Genomic DNA, 17,603 nt, shown 5'->3' with positions numbered 1-17,603 from the left:
CTGTGTTGGGACCTGTATGCTGTTTGGTAGAAGTTGATCTTGTTATTTTCTAAGAGCCAATTCATAAGTCTAGTATATATTATTATTTCGTTTAGTTTGCAAAGCGTACTAGTCAAAGCTATTGGTCTGTAGCTTTTATAGTCACTAGTGTTTTTGTTAGGTTTTAGTAAGGGTATAGTGACTGATGTTTTCCAGATTTTTGGCAGTTCATTTGTATTCTAGGAAGTGTTAAATATCTTCAGAAGTCAGGTTTTGGCTTTTACTCCCATGTTTTTAATCATATGTCAAAGATAAGATCTATACCAGGTGATTTGTCAGGGTCAATTTGACTAATTGCTGTTTCAAATTCAATCTTTATGAGGTCCTGAGTAAAGATGTCTTCAGAAAGATAGGTTCTGGATGGTGTTAGCAGATGTTTTGTAATTTTCCTGCACCTTTTGTCTTCATTGTTGTATTGCAGTTTGCTTACTTTTGAGTAATGTTTGGCTAGAATATTTGATATCTGTTTGTTTGTTGCTGCTGTATTAATTCCCGAGGACACTATGTTTGAAGAGTGATCAGCATCCGGAAGTGTTGTGTTGTTTAATAATCTGATGATATTCCAGTGTTGCGAGTCTTTCTTGGATCTAGTTTGTTGCAGAATTCTTCCCAATTTTCTTGTTTGCAGTTTGAAATTTCATCTTCAATTTTTTGAGTTAATTCTATTAATTTCTTTCTGTTTTTTTCTGTATTATTTTGTTTTAACTGTTAGTTGATAGTATCTCTTTTGGTGATCATAGCATTGATGTTATGATCTTTCCAAAATTGAACCCAGTTGTTTTCCCAGAGTCCTCTGGGAATTTAATTTTTTGCAGCTCTTTGTATGTTAATTCTAGTAGTTGCTGATCAAGTTCTTTACTAGTGGGAGTGCCTGTGCAATATGTTTCTAATAGTTGTGTGTATTTGGACCAATTTGCTTTTCTGAAGTTCCAAGATCTCTTTTTCTGTGGTTTTTGGTCTAACTGCAATTTAATGGTCATCCTATGATCACTGATGGCATTGTTTAGTATTTTCCACTGGATAGATTTGCAGTTTCATAATCTATTGCTGTGATGTCTAATGCTGATTCTGTACCCATTGTTTTTGACCGATATGTATTTTACTTTTTGTTTATGACTTCAAGGTTTAGATCATCAATTAAATCCTCTATTTGTGCTCCTTTCTGATCGAAAAGTGGGGAGCCACAAGTTGAGCTTTTGGCATTTAGATCTCCTAAAAGGATTGTTGTATCTGATGTTTGACTTAGTTGCTTAAGTAGTTCTGTGTTAATATCTGTGTTGCCTTGCAGAAGTCCAACCCCACGTCTGAGGCATTTGCCCACAATGCAAATGCCTCATTGTATTTGTATTGTGGAAGTGGCAAGAAGTAGGGGATTGCCCTGTAGGGTGAAGCACAGTGGGGACTTTGAGGGCCCTGAGCCAATATGGTAGCTGTGAAGGCCTGCAGAGAACCCTGAAAATTGCTGGCTAACGGGGCTCTGGCACACCCAAATTCCATGAAGAGTGTCTATTTTGATCAGAATCATACTACCGCGTCCGGGGAAGCCGACACATTGAGACCTGCAATCTGGGATCTCGATGGGAAATATGCTACACGGACTCTCAACATACTTCAGCTTAACATCAATGGCACTCAAAAAAAGATGGAAGAGCTTAAGAACATTTTATACAACATAACATCCACATTGCATGTCTACAAGAAATGAAACTAAATCAAAATCTGAAACTTCAAATCAAAGGCTATTGAATACTAAGGAAAGACAGACTGGATCGATTTGGCAGAGGTCTAGCTGTCCTCTTACGGACCAAACACATTAAATATAAAGAAATCATATCAATTACAAATAACAATCTATAACACAGAGGCTCAAGTTGTCAAGATATTTCTAACAAAACACATTATTACAATAGTCAATGCATGGATACTAAACTGGTGATATGGAGGAGCAGAGTCCAGGATGAGGCAGGTGACCAGTGGTGTGCCTGAGGGATATGTGCTTGGGCCGTTATTGTTTAATTTGTACACAAATGATATAGGAAATGGCTTGAAAGGAGATATTCAGTTGTTTGCTGATGATGCAAAGTTGGGTAGTGCAATAAAAAAATCAAGCTGATGTTGAGAGTTTGCAGGATGATTTAAATAAGCTGGCAAAATGGACAAAAGGTAATGGATGTCAGTTCAATGTGAAAAAGTGTAAAGTTATGCATTTTGGGATTAAAAGATTACCAGCTGTGTACCACATTGATGGAATGGTACTCCAAGAGATTGATGAGGCTAGGGACTTGGGGGTGTTGGTGGATAGGGAGATGAAGTTTGGAGGGCACATTGTTAAGGTGTCCAAGATTCCACATAGGATTACTTGGTTACTGAAGAACACACTAACATTCAGAGATAAAGATGTTATTATTCCCCTTTATAAGGCATTGATACTTTCACATTTGGATTACTGTGCTCAAGTCTGGTCACCTGGATTCCTTGGAGATAAGGAGGTTGCAAAGAGGGTTCAGAGGAGAGTGACTAAGTTGGTGAGTGATGTAAAAAATGCTCCCTACATTGACAGATTGAGAGCTTGTGAATTGCAGAGGTTGATTGATAGCAGGGGCAAATGCTGGTCTTGAAATTCACGCTTGCTCTTGTTATCATTCAGGGAGAGAGGGGTGTGACTGAAGTCTGATTAGCGGAATAATAAATTACTGACCATTTAAAACTATATATTTAGAAATTTATGTACATTTGATCATACAAATACAACATTTATTTTACAAACGATATTCTATCTTTTTCAATTTAGCTAATTGAATACAAATTCTATCCTATGGTTCTTTATGAACTGGTCAATAACATCGTCATAAAAAGTTGGTTGTAACTTAATTTTCCCAAGCAACATGCACACTTGTAAAGGTTGGCTGAAGCTCACTGGGTAGAGCTACGTTAAATGTATACGGCCTGTGTTTAAGCAACAGAGTGAGACGACGTGAAATGGCTATGCACGTGCATCAAATCACAGTGCTGCTGTGAGGACCTGGAAGCTCCTACAATCGAGCAAGCCAAGGTAGCTTTGACTACTCGAGCAAGCCAAGGTAGCTTTGACTACACGAGCAAGCATTGGGCTTTGATACACAATGCAAAGCTCAATTATTGCCGCGCAAGCTTAAGACATCTTCTGTCTACAAAAATAAAAGCCTAAATGGAATGCTTATAAATGCATGCATTTATTAACAAATAAATATTATTTCTTTATCAATTAATGCGCTTGCACAGCAAGCATGGAGAATTCACCCCTGGTTGATAGGCAGAGAAGAGGGGATATGATAGAAACATTTAAATTACTAAAAGGTTTTTATAAGATTGATGCAGGGGAAATATTTCAGCTGTGTGATAGTGATGGAAGAACAAGAGATCATCCCTGGAAGTTAAGGACAAGTGTGGTTAACAAGGGTATGAGAACGAGGTTTTTCACCTGGGTGGTGGTGGGGGGGTAAATGAGTGGAATGAATTGCCTGACTCAGTTGTGAGTTCTTCGTCTGTAAATGAATTCAAGAAGAGATATGATAGATATTCTTTTGATAGTTTGAGTCTCCCCGCGATGAGTCTACTGACTCCATGGATATACCTGTAATAATAATAATAAATTATTTATGTAAGATTCTCGTGGAAAGGCTTAGACGTTGGTTATGCATTTTTTACTAAGTAATTTAAGGAAATTACAATGTCAACTAGGATATACATTAAAATAAATTTTAATATACTTCTATATTTCTGCAACATCATGTTGCCATTTTCAAGAAATTTAAGAACAAGACACGTGCATGCAGGCACAACAAACAGTAAATGAGGAAGAAGCAGGAAGCTATTATTTCTCCTAAAGTCCTGATGATGACCCCTAGCGGGCAATGTTGGTATTCTTGGGCGACTAGACTGAAGGTCTTCTGATGTAGGTTTCCCAAATTTGAGGCAGTCTCATGCAGCCAAATTTGTTGAGGTTTGGATTGTTTCTTAGGGCTGAAGCTGATTCCATAAAAGCTTTTCATATTTGTATTTACTACGGTATACTGTCGTGGCTTTCTTCCATCGTATTCTATGGCAGGTATCCAACGCATGGTCAGCAAGACCAGAGTGGCTGTATTGGTGAAACCGGATGTAGTCCTTGTGTTCTGAAATTCTGATATTGGCTGTCCTACCTATCTGGCCAAAGTAGGACAGCTTACCAGCTGCAAGGGACCTGGTATACACCAGGTAGGTCTGGGAGGAAGGTTGCCCTTTAGTAGAGCAGATAAAGGATGCCAATTTTTTATATGGTCTGTAACAAGAAGTTAAACATCTTAACTGTGCATGTGTCTTGTTCTTAAGTTTCTTGAAAATGGCAACGTGACGCCGAAATATTGAAGTATATTAAAATTTATTTTAATGTATATCCTAGTTGACGTTGTAATTTCCTTAAATTACTTAGTAAAAAATATTTATGTAAGAGTTCTAACATGAGCAGATATAATGACAATTTCTTCTTGTTTAGATATGAGGCATTGTTGAAGTAGCTAAATTTTTGCTACTATTTCATACTAAAATGCATAAGCATGTTCCCCAATTGATTTACGTTTGTAACAACTGTCATGCGAACGATTTTTAAAATAAATTCTCTGAAATATCTGTAGATTGAATACGTCTATAACCCCCATTCAAAAAAAAAAAAAATTATGTAACACAAATGCAACTTTTCTTTTAAATAATTCAAATACTTTTTTCAAGATATTTGTATCAAATAATTTATAATTTTGTGATAATAAAAGTGAAACTGATCATTATAAATTAAGAAATTATTTTGGCATAAATACTGTATCAGACTGTAAAAGTAATGTCGGTATTTCTGTGTTAGGATGTCTGTTAATCAACAATTGAAAATGAAACAAGACATTCGTGATGTATTCTGTACTACAGCTTGAGGCACTTTAATGTGACTTCTAGTGAAGTGGTCTCTCTTTTCTTTCTCAATAGCAGTAAGCATAATCTAAGCCTTTAGCTTTTCCTCCAGCTGAGAGGATTATTATTGAATATTTCTAAGATACAGATTATTTCAGTAATAGCAACCAGCAGTAAAAGTAATAATATTCAGAATTCATTTTAAGAAAAAGATACAAAAATAACACTACTGAACTTTCTTTTGTGTGATATGCATATAAACAGTTTTACATGGTGAAAACATAGCATAATTATTTCTAAAACGTAAAATAATTTCAGCAGACAATTGACTTTAGACTGCAAAGGAATAGTACAGAATTAGAAACTTCGACAGTACAACAATATTACTGCCGTATTTTTCTTTTGTCAAAATGGTAAAACGAAGGCCTGACAGCTGTTTCGAAAACTTACTGATTCGTCCTCAGAGACCAAGCAGAAATCTTAAAGAGATTAAAAACTCTTGAAACATCCGAGAGGTGTATTTTCTATAAGCGAACACTCGATCGGTGCGTCAAAGTATTTACTAAAATAAAGAGCTAAAAAGCTTCAGTTTGACAATGCAAAATTTATAAAAATTAAGTGAATATTAAATCCAGCATTATTCCAAAGCTGAATACAGAAACTATAAAAGTTTCATATGAAACTGGACCAACAGGAGGCAAATATACAGACGCTTGATAGCGGTCATTGTCACCTATTAGATCCGGCTAGGGCAACTCGTAATTGGCGGCAAATGTATTCCAGTAAGCTCTCTGGTCAAATTTCATACGAAACTTTTATAGTTTCTGTATTCGGCTTTGAAATCACTGGATATAAATTTTTGACACTAAAAAAGACCCGCAATCGGAAACTGAGTAATGCAGTTTAACATCATTTGTTGTTCATAAAAACAAAAAACCGAATTGATTTCTAAAACTGAAATGTGATGATCCATATAATGGTATTTTGCAAGGAAAGAAAGCAAAAGGTCATATTTTTTTCATATTTATATTAAAAAATATAAATATTTGACATAATATTTTCAATGCAAACAAACATTTGAAACTTCATGAAAAAAAATTGCTTCTATATTGCTAGTAAAGTGAAAAAACGTAAAGTTGTCTTCTTCCCTTGCACTGATTTTAAGAATAAAAGACAGCAAATTTACTATTACTAAATAGATTCATTGCAAAGACACAATAAATAATTTGTGCAGCAAAATAAGCTCAAATATTGTAGGACAATAAAGGAAATTCCAAGTAACATACACATGCAAAGACAAGTGACACAAAGGTCACTCCACCACAGTTTTAATCTGCTAATGGCTCTAAAATCGCTATTATGAGAATAACAGCGGAGGAGAGTAATTACATGATAAAAGGTAGAATGCTAATGAAGTTTTGATCCATGAAACATGCTAGGGTGGTCTGGACATTTCATCCACCTTAGCTGTTAGGGAAGTTAATGCCAGATCCCAAATTAATGACTCAACTTTAGTGGAAACAACAAGCATCTGTTGTCACCTAATTTGTTCTCTCTCTGTATATACATACACACACACACACACACACTGAACTATATATTACCTGAACCTCACTTAACCAAATGCCTTGTATAACCAAATTACAATTTCAGAATGGCCTATTTTTATTTCTCACCACAAGAAGTGCTATGCCACAATACATTCTGAATGCGTCGTGCAGGGGTGTGCCGGCAATACTGCAATATGTGCAAATTTACAATCCCGGCACAGGCACCAGGACAGTAAAGGCGCCAAAGATTTCAGGTGAGGAGGAAATACTTTAAAAAAATATTATTCATTAATTATATCAAAATAAATTACAATTTTAATTATATTTTATAGATTTGTCTTAAACAAATTATTTATAATCACTTATTTGATATTATTCCTTAAGATCTCATTTTATCTGATTCTAGTTCTAACAAGTAGTTTAGCATAAAAACTTGAACTTGTGTGAGTTTACTGTTTACAGGATGACGCGCGTTTGAATTTGTTTAATCTTATTCACACTCACATTTGCTCTAAGCATATATAAGAAAATCGGCTGCAGTTTTTAACTTGATTCTATATTATGCTGTTATCGGCAGAATACAGGCAACATCTTGCAATGTACCTGAATCGTCATGAGAAAAATTTAAATCATTTGAACAATTACAAAAAATGGACAGAATTAATTACATCCTTAAAAAATAAAACTTGTATTGATCATTTGCAGCAAACATTTTTAGATAATGAAAGGAAATGTTGGTATGAAGTGATAAAAAGAATAATTTTTGTAGTACAGTTTTTAGGCAAATAAAATCTAGCTCTTCGTGGTAAAAGTAATAAACTTTACAATCGCAACAATGCCAATTTTTTAAATTTCATTGAGATGTTAGAAAAGTTTGATCCGTTTATATCGGAACACACGGGACGTGTAGCTAATGATCCTGACTTTAAAAATATGCTCTCCTATTTAGGAGATAAAATTCAAAATGAAATACTCACTTTATTGGCATCAAATATTAAAACTAACGTTTTTATAAAGTGCTTTTTTATTGGGGGAAGGGGGTGCCAACTAAAGATTTGCACACAGGCAGCGGACACTACTGGCATGCCCCTGGTTTTATGTATATAGAAGGGCAGCTTTTCATTTTTTTAAAAATATATAACTTTTCAATGATGAGCGGGTTGAGCCTCAATAGATCGCAGTATATGGTGGCTGCTCTTCTAAGCACAACACACAGATCAGTACCTAGGTTGTCTGTGGACAATTTGGTGCCTGCACGTCACACCTGAATGGTGAGGCATAAGAAGCAGCTGCCGCATAGTCTCAATGGCTGCCTTGATGCTTCCATTCTAGTGGCCTCATCGCCAGAGCAACCGTACCGTGACAAAACGAAAGCAACTCCGGGCAGAGCTGCCTTTTAACGCACGAGGCACGAATGGTATCGTTGTAGTGGTTAGACAGGATTCTGACTTAGAGGCGTTCAGTCATAATCCCACGAATGGTAGCTTCGCACCACTGGTCACTTGACCAAGCACATGTACCATGTGTCCAAACCTGCAGTTCCTCTTGTACCGAGCAGGATTACTATCGCAACAACTAGTCATCAGCAGGGTAAAACTAAACTGTCGTCTTCATTATCAAACTTCCTTAATCATCTTTATTTTCAGGTTAGACTCTCTTGGCAATTTGCCCGTCTCGCATTAAGGACCTAAAGTCATTGAGTTCATGCAATTACCACAGTATGACTATTAGCCATACTCGCCATTGCAAAATCAATACCTATATTATTTAGATTATTGCCAGATTTTCATGCTGTCACTAATGCCAGGGGAAGCACCAGCCTGGACTTGGCCAGTAGAATTTTCACCTGGTCAGAACTTATTCCTTCTTTCCCCCAACTGCTTGCTTGTTTCCCTTTCCTTAACCTAGCTTACATGCTGGCTTATTTCTAACTTAACCTAAGTTATGGTCTTTGGGTGCGGAGAAAAATCCCCCAGTCAGAGGATGAGTCTCAATAGATCGCAGTATGGTGGCTGCTCTTCTAAGCACGACACCTGAAGGAGCAAAAATTAAAATATATAGCATATGCAATTAAAAACAGAAAATAGAATGCAATTCTAGTAGGTATAAACAACTTAACCAGCGATAAGTTCAGTATGAGAATGATATGAAAGGATTGTTGGAAGAAGCAAGAGTGGAAAGTGAAAATCATAAGTATATTATTATTATTATTCGTGACACCTCCAAGGAGTCCGAAGACTCATCGCGGGAGGACATCCACTATACAACTGTCTCCACCACTATGCCGAACCTCTGCCACCAATCATCTCCATCAATGCCATCTACTGCTGACCACCACCAATAGTATTTTGTCTGTAAATTGCATGTGTTCTGAAGGGCCGATTTGTCTGTATGCTGGATGAAAAACCCAAGTTTCTGGGAGAAAAAACTCTGCTACCTCCATATGAAATGAAATTAAATGAAATCAGAAGAAGGGCTATTAGAGCTTCTATATAGTCTGCACAATTTGATGTGCAGGCTATATAGGAGGAATAGATGTGAGGTTTTGGATGTGTGGAGTGAGTCTGCAGGTAGAATGGATTTGTATAAGGATGGCCTACACATGAATGTGTTTGGTATAAGGAGTTTTGAGAAATTATTAATTAGCATGAGACCTAACACAGAGAATTAGGAAAACTAAATGATGATGGGAGTAATGGTGAGAATCTGTGTGTGAGAGTGACATGTTAAGTAGCTATGTTAATGATGGGAATGGGATTATTATAGAAAATTATTATGAGGAGAGAAGTATTTTGTGTTCGTCCAGTTTGGACTTATCAAGCATGCACAAGGATATCTACATTAATTAAGGCATTAGATAAGAACAGAGAGCTACATATTTTCCAACTTGGTTATGCAGATTACAGGGAAGTTTATACAAAAAAAGCATACAGGTAACTTATTGTGTGTGGAGTGGAAATGGAAAGGGATTTAGTTTGAGTTTTGTACACTGAAATACCCAAACAATTAGTTTATCTTCAATTACTATTCAAATTACATAACTTGGGAATTTCAATGTACAAAACTCGAATACTGAATCCCTTTACCAATTCCACCAATCCTGCCAGAAGAAAAACCATGGTATTCGTTGCAAGTAATGACCTAATGCAAATCTTCACCTAACCACCTAGGTTAGGTGAAAGTTGTTCTCCTCATTCACATAGAACCCTTAATTTTTCCTAACCAGTATTCTTCTCATGGTAATTCAGACCATAATCTTGTTTTATGTTTTAGTTTCTCCTCCTCCTCAAGTCACACATTGTCAAATGTCCTTTGGTACTACAGTGTTGCCAATTGGATGACTTCCTTGATTTCTACTCTGATTCTGATCTGTACAGCTACCTGCTCTGAACAAATGCACAAAGTTAATCTTGTTAAAATGAAGCATCTTGTTTCTCCATTCCCTACAAAACCTCTGACCACTGTCCATCCCTTGATTTTTCAACAAGAGTGTCAAGGTAACCCAAACAAAAAAAATTCCAGCATAAGTAATTTGAGACAGAAATTCTGCTTTAATATTCAGCATATGCTGCAGCTTTTAAAATACAAATTGAACTTCAAAACAGTAATTGAACTATAAATTATATATTTAGTTTAATCCTTCATCCAAGTGTAAGCAAACAAAGTTTGCACTTGAAGTATCTTCAGGACTGGGGGCAACTCATGGCAAAGGAGGACTGAGTTCTGATCACTTTCCTTAGTATCCCATAATGCAAAACACATCTCCTTGCAGACATGTATAATGCTATGCATTATGGGAAGGGTCACTACCCAGACCAGTTTCGACCTTTATTGAGGTTTCTTCAGTGGGAGCCAGACTCATAGGTGACACCAAGCTTGAAGCAATGCAGAAGTCTTATTTCCATATGCCAGTTGCCAAAAGGTGTCACACCTTATTATTAAATTACTCTGGATTAGAGAAAGATGGAATTTTTTTTCTCACTTGGTTAGACTATAAATCATATATATAGTTTAATCCTTTATCCAAGTGTAAGCAAACAAAGTTCATGCCTGAAGTATCTTCATGACTGGGACAACTCATGGCAAAGATGGACTGAGTTCTGATCACTTTCCTTGGTATCTCATAACCAAGTGAGAAAAAAACTTCCAACATCTTTCTCAAATCTTGAATAATTTAATAATAAGGTGTGACACCTTTTGGCAACGGGCATATGGAAATATGACTTCTGCATTGCTTCAACCTTGGTGTCACCTCTGGGTCTGGCTCCCACTGAAGAGACTTCAATACAGGTCGAAACCAGTCTGGGTAGTGACCCTTCCATAATGCATAGCATTATACATGTCTGCAAGGAGATGTGCTTTGCATTATGGGATACTAAGGAAAGTGATCAGAACTCAGTCCACCTTTGCTATGAGTCAGTGGCGTAGCTAGAAGTATTGCCGCCCGGGGTGGTATTTCCCCATATGTGAAACCCAGCTCCTAGGAGCTGGGTTTCACATATGGGGAAATATCAAGAATAGTGATCAGAGCTTGCTCCACCCTTACCATGAGTTGCCTCAGTGTTGCACTCCCTAAAGGATCAGTTGTAACACTATCCAGGTATTTGCTTACGCTTGGACTCGCCAAACTTAATATAGTTTCTATATTCGGCATGAAACTCTTTGAGTTTCTTATTCAGTTAGGAAACAATATGGGATGTAATATCCCTTAACTTAAATAAGTTTATGTCGCCGAATTGAATCCTTTGGCTTTTCATAATACAACAGGTTAAAAAAAAAACATGTTTATTTTAATTTAATTTCTATAAACTAATTATTCACTTTTATCTAATTGCTTCTAAGATAAAAAACAGTGGTAAAACAGATTATGAATTGAGAATTTAATAATTTTTCTTATATGATGAAGTAATATGATCATGAATGTTATACACTGTTATTAATATCATCGAATTAAGTAGATGGCATATTATGGAAAAAGGAAGCAAGTAATGTCTAGCAATTCTAGCAAACAGAGTTCTGATAAAAGTTCATATCAGTTCAGCAACTGATATAATCACGAAAAAGAACGTATCTTAAAACTCTTTAACCCCATGCTTCATCAAATTGTAATAATTTATTCTTTTTCTTTTAGGATATATAAGAAGACATATCAGAGGTCTTGAAGAAATTCAAAGACACAGAGGTGTGGGCCGTCATTAAGTTTTTCGTGCTGCAAGAAAAGTCCACAACTGAGATTCACCAAACTTTTTGTGAGACTTTAGGGGACTGTGCCCCAGCATATCCAACAGTTTCCAGATAGGTGGCCAAGTTTAAAACTGGGCATCCTGAGACAACAGATACCCTGAGGTCAGGAAGACTTCCACAACACTCACACCTGTAAACACCAATGCAATGCATGCCATGATCCTTGATGATAAATGAATACCAGCCAACAACATTGCAAAGATTCTGAGGATATTAGGGAATGAGTTGGGGTTGTTATCCACCAACATCTTTACATGCAGAAGTTCTCAATGAAGTAGGTCCCCAAATGTTTGAATGCTGACCAAAAGAGAAAACATGTGCTGTCAACTCAAGGGATTTCGGTTCATTTTGAGAAATAAGGTACATACACATTTTTTGGCTCGTATTGTGACTGCTCATAAAATATAGCTTCATCACTATGACCCAGAGACCAAACAACAGTCAATGGAGTGTAGGCACAAAGGTTCTCCATGGCCAAAGAAATTCCAAACTCAAAAGTCAGCAGGGAAGGTTCTTATCACTGTCTTTTGAGATATGAATGGTGTAATCATTACCAAGTACCTCACAAAAGGTGAAACTATTACAGCAGCAGTTTATTCAACAATTGTGAAAGCAAAGGTTGGTTGATTGGTAGAGCCTCTGCTACTAATGGTGCATGCAAAAAGTTAAGCAAGTTTGAGCACAGTTAGTAGTTGGAAGGAGCTGAATCGTTCGCTGCTGTTGGTACAATCTCCCTCATTGAGTCTTTGGACTCCCTGGTAGTGTCACATAATAATATTAATAATAATAATAATAATTGAAGGAGGTACTGCAGGAAAAATGCTGTGGGAAACTGAACAGAGGGCATGTTTCTTTTGCAGGACAATGCACCTGCCCTCACTGCTCATGAAAACAAACAAAGAACACACAACTTGGGCTTTCAATGTCTGCCTCACCCCACCCTATTTGCCAGACCTGGTTATTTCCTATTCCCAACTTTAAAGAAAGTTTGAAAGGAACAAAATTTACCACAGATGATGGAGTCATATATGCAGCTGAGGACTGGTTTGTGCAACAAGGGAAAGACTTCCCTTGTTGCACAAACTCATAGCATTGTAACAAGTGCATAACACTTTGTGGGAAGTATGTAGAATAATATTACATGGGTTCTACTTCAATTCCTTCATGGTAAGTATTACAACTTTTCAGCACATCCTCGTATATTATGCACATTAAGAACAAGAGACTAATTTTATGCAAAATTATAGGCATTTCACAGGCCTATCTCATTACATATTATTATTATTATTATTATTACTACGGGCTACTCCAGGGAGTCCTTAGACTCATCGAGGGAGGCCTTAAACATCATGTTCACACAACTGTTCAACATTCTCACAGTATCTATCATACCTTGCCTTGAATTCGCTCACTGTCATAGCATCCACAACAGACTCTGGCAGCTTATTCCACTCATTTACCACTCTAAAAGTAAAGAACCCAGCTCTAACACCCCTGCTCTGCTAACCACGCTCATGCCCAGCTTCCATGGGTGTCCCCTAGTTCTCCCACCACCAGTCCTGATCTCAAAAATATCCTCTGAATTAATCCTATAGAATCCTTTTAGCAATTTGAATGTCTCAATCATATCTCCCCTTTTCCGTCTATCAACTAGTTTCTGCAACCCACAAATCTTCAACTTGTTCTCATATGGTTCATTCCATAGACCTGCTATCAAGTTAGTCACTCGCCTCTGGATCCTCTCCACCTCCTCCCCATCAAGAACGAACTGAGGTGACCAAATCTGGACACAGTAGTCGAGATGAGGTCTTATCAGGGCTCGGTACAGAGGTACAATAACTTGTTTGTCTCTGCTCGTCAAGGTATTTTTCAACAACAAATTAAGTTGATGAGCTGATTTAGCTACTTTCGCAATGTGCCCCCTAAACTTCATCTCCCTATCCACCAACACTCCCAAGTCCCTGGCCTCATCAATCCCTTGGAGTACAGTTCCACCAATGTGGTATACTGCTGCTAATCTTTTCACTCCGAAATGCATAACCTTACATTTTGTCACATTAAATTGACATCCATTCTCCTTAGTCCAGAACTCCAATCTATCTAAGTCATCTTGCAAGACTTTGACATCTTCTGCATTCACTATCGCCCTACCTAACTTTGCATCATCAGCAAATGAACTGTTCCTCTTAGATCTTTCCCTATATTGTTAATGAACAAATTAAACAGCAGTGGTCCAAGAACAGAACCCTGCGGCACACCACTAGTCACAGGCCGTCTTTTGGACTCTACTCCTGAATAAACTACTCTCTGATATCTCTCCATCAACCACCCACCTATCCATCTTACCAACCCTATATCCATTCCTATATGTTGTAGTTTTACGGATTAGAATTCCATGTGGTATCCTGTCAAATGCCTTAGCCAGGTCCAGCAGTATCACTGTAAACCCATTACCTTATCTAGTTCAGCCATCACTGTGTTATAAAACTTGAGCAAGTAACTGAGGCATGATCTACCCTTCACAAAGCCATGCTGTCCTCTGTACAGTATCTTATTTTCATCAATCCATTCCTGTATTTTTCCCTTGACTACTTTCTCCAAGACCTTGACAACGACTCCTGATATGCTGATCGGTCGGTAATTTGCAACCATAGTCTTGGATCCTCCTTTATGCAGTGAAACTATTTTCCCCTCTTTCCACACCTTCGGGACTAAGCCAGACCCGAGACTCAGATTAAACAACATGGTCAAGGGCACAGATAATTCCTTAGCCGCTTCATGCAAGACCGTGCCGGTATACCATCCAATCCCACAGATGTATTCACATTAAGGTTCTGTAATAGACTATTCACCTCCACTTCATTCATCACAATTCCCGTATAAACTAATGGTTCCTTCATTTTTTCAACGTCACCACCTGGATGATATACTTTTGCAAAGTGCACGCTCAGTAACTCCACTATATCGACTGGTTCAGTGAACTCTTTACCATCATCATTCCTTAAAATCATTTTGCCATGTACAGTTTTTTTCTTGCTTGCAGCATATTGAAAGAACTGTTTGGGATTCTCTTTTGTTTGCATAGCTAGTTTCCTTTCATAATCGGCTTTTGCTGTTTTTACCACACTCGTTACCCTTCTGGCCTGCACTTTATACCGTTCGTGTGCCTGCAGGTCACCCCTTTCTTTAAATTCCCTCCATAGTTGTTTCTTTTTTTGCAGCTCAAGCTTAATGGTGTTATTCATCCATTTAACCCCTACTTGTTTCACTATTCGGACCTTAGGTATACAATCAGCCATAACCTCCTGTAAATGCTCTTTGACCACTTCCCATGCTCTATCGACGTCCAGCCCTTGCAGTTGTACATGCCATGGCACTGATCCAAGCAATCTCCTAAGCTTGTCATACTTGCCAGCACGGTAATTCCACATATACCCTGTCTTAATCACAAATTGCACACCTTTAGCCACCTCCCAGGTCAAGACCTTATGATCACTCTCACCAATAGGTGGCAACATGGTTATATTCATTACAGTCAAATTTTGAGATGCAATTACCAGGTCAAGCACTCTCACACCCCTAGTATTTTCAATTACATGCTGTTTCAGATAGTTGTCTCCCTTAATAATTGAATAAAATCCATTTCCTTCCTCACATGTGTCCTCTCCTCCTTCCAATCAATGTTACCATAGTTGAAATCCCCCATAATAATTACCCTCCTTCCACTCATTTCATCAATTTGTTTATGCATACCATCTCCACCATCTATTCCATCACCTGGTCTATAGCAGCACCCAACTGTATATTTTATTCTGCCAGTGTCAATCTCACACCAAATAGCCTCAAATGAGCTCCTTTCACTATCCTGCAATACTTCAATTCTCCTTGGCTGCAGTTCATCAGCTATCATCAATAACACCCCTCCCCCAATTTTATTCTCTCTGTCCCTCCTAAACATACTATAACCTACACATTCTATCCCACTAACTATATCATCTTCCGTCAGCCATGTTTCACTAATGCCAATAACCTGTGGCCAGGAAGAGCCAATCAAGGCCAAAAATTCTTCCTTCTTGTTCCTAATACTCCTGGCATTAGTATACATGAATTGCAGTGATCCCTTTGTCCCACCCCTATCTTGATGCGTTATTCTAAATGTCCCATTCCCATTTTTTGTCCTTAGTGCTGGCTCAGGTACATTATATACATTTTTACACTCAACTGTCTCACTGATGTCTGGATATCCACTTCCCCCCCTCCTTGGTAGTTCTAGTTTCCCTGGTTCTGCACATCCATTTTCACTTCATTCAGCAACACTTTTTCCAGTCTCCGCACACCAAGTCCATTCAAATGCAGGCCATCCATCTTGTATAAGTCCTTTCACCCATCAAACTCATTCCACACGTCCACGAATTCCACACCACGCCGTCCGCATAACCTGCGCATAATGTCATTTGCGATTATGGCCCTCCTTCATATAGTGTATACCAGTGCTTTACAAACTGTGGGCCATGGTACCCCCCTTTTGGGGCCGTTAGTTTTGTTGAGGGGGACCGTGAAATAATGAAAACAAATTTGAAATGTTTTAAGATTAAGTGTGCCATGTCAAATGTATGTAAGATGCTAAAAATGTAATATTTGCATTTGATTTTTGCAATACAATTAATACAATAAATATTATAATAATATATGTCTGTATTATGATTTTTTTTTTTTCAATAGGGGCTGTGAAATATTTTAATTTTTCCAAAGGGGCCTTTACATAAGTTTGGGAAGCAATGGTTTATACTTTAATGTAATATACTAAATAAAATTTATACATACCAAGATAATGTCTGCATGTAAATGACATTTAAAGTATTGTAAGCAATGCTGAACTTTGGACGGCCTATCCACTTGAAACAGCACTGATAAACTAGCCTGTGTAGTAGCTCTCCAACAACAGTATAGAGAACCAAGACAAAGATAAAGTCTATTACAAGAAGACGGTAGAATTCTTCACCTAGGGATGTTTCCCAACACTGCAAATATAAAATAATATTTTAAATTCTTTTCACCTTTATGTACTTATACAGTTAATAATTATGATTGGTATTATAAAAAAGTTTGCTGTTGTCCAATATATGATTGCACATTCATAATTCACATGCACATACAACACACCAAGTTCATCTGCTATTCACACATTGGATACCTTCTCACAATAACAAAATTTTTTTTTTTTAAGCGCCAGATGCTCTGGAAATGATGTTTTAGTTTGGTCTGTGACTATTTAAGAAATTTATAACTGAATATCACTGTTTTTTAATATGATCTGGTTGAGAAAACCCATCCTTAAATTGAAAAAAAAAAAGTTAAATTATATTGCATTATTTATGTTGTCAAAAATGCATGAGAATAAAATAAAATTTTTATACTTAATTTGTTTAAACTTTTGATATTAAATGCTAGAATATTGGACGGCCTACCCACTTGGGGGGTGGCCTCTTGTGGGAATGGGTGTTTGGTGGAAGGGGGATGACATCAGGTAACACTGAGTCCAGTGGGGTCGAGAGGGGACAATGGTAGGTAGAGTAGCTGTGATATTTTTATGCTTTATACTAATGCCAGGAGTATCTGAAATAAAGGAGATGAATTGGTGGTGCTGATAGCATGAGCCTGGCCAAAGATTATTGGGATCTCTGAGACACAGTTGACGGAGGATGATATAATAACAGGAATTGAAGTAGCAAAGCACAGCATTTTTTTTTGGCAGGATAGGAAAGGAAAACGTGGTGGTGGTGGAATACTGCTTATGATAAGTGACGACTTATGTCTTCTAAGAGTGGAGGCTTTGGAAGGCAGTGACACTAA

The 17,603-nt window shown here is 37.4% G+C and overlaps 1 protein-coding gene across 4 annotated transcripts in view; it reads right to left on the bottom strand.

Annotated features, from left to right (window-relative positions):
* Positions 1 to 17,603, bottom strand: part of LOC150102972 (transmembrane channel-like protein 7) — a 482,602-nt gene that overhangs the window by 114,536 nt on the left and 350,463 nt on the right. For all 4 annotated transcript variants that reach the window (XM_090398586.1, XM_090398588.1, XM_090398587.1 and 1 more), the window contains exon 12: positions 16,575 to 16,771. In XM_090398586.1, coding sequence (XP_090254712.1) covers positions 16,575 to 16,771 — 197 coding nt within the window. The remainder of the gene's footprint in view (positions 1 to 16,574; positions 16,772 to 17,603) is intronic.

The sequence above is a fragment of the Typopeltis vanoorti genome, chromosome 9 (genome assembly GCF_054136105.1).
Source record: "Typopeltis vanoorti isolate ZY-2024b chromosome 9, IOZ_Tvanoo_1.0, whole genome shotgun sequence".
NCBI lineage: Eukaryota > Metazoa > Arthropoda > Arachnida > Uropygi > Thelyphonidae > Typopeltis > Typopeltis vanoorti.
This window is presented reverse-complemented; position numbering and strand designations above follow the sequence as displayed.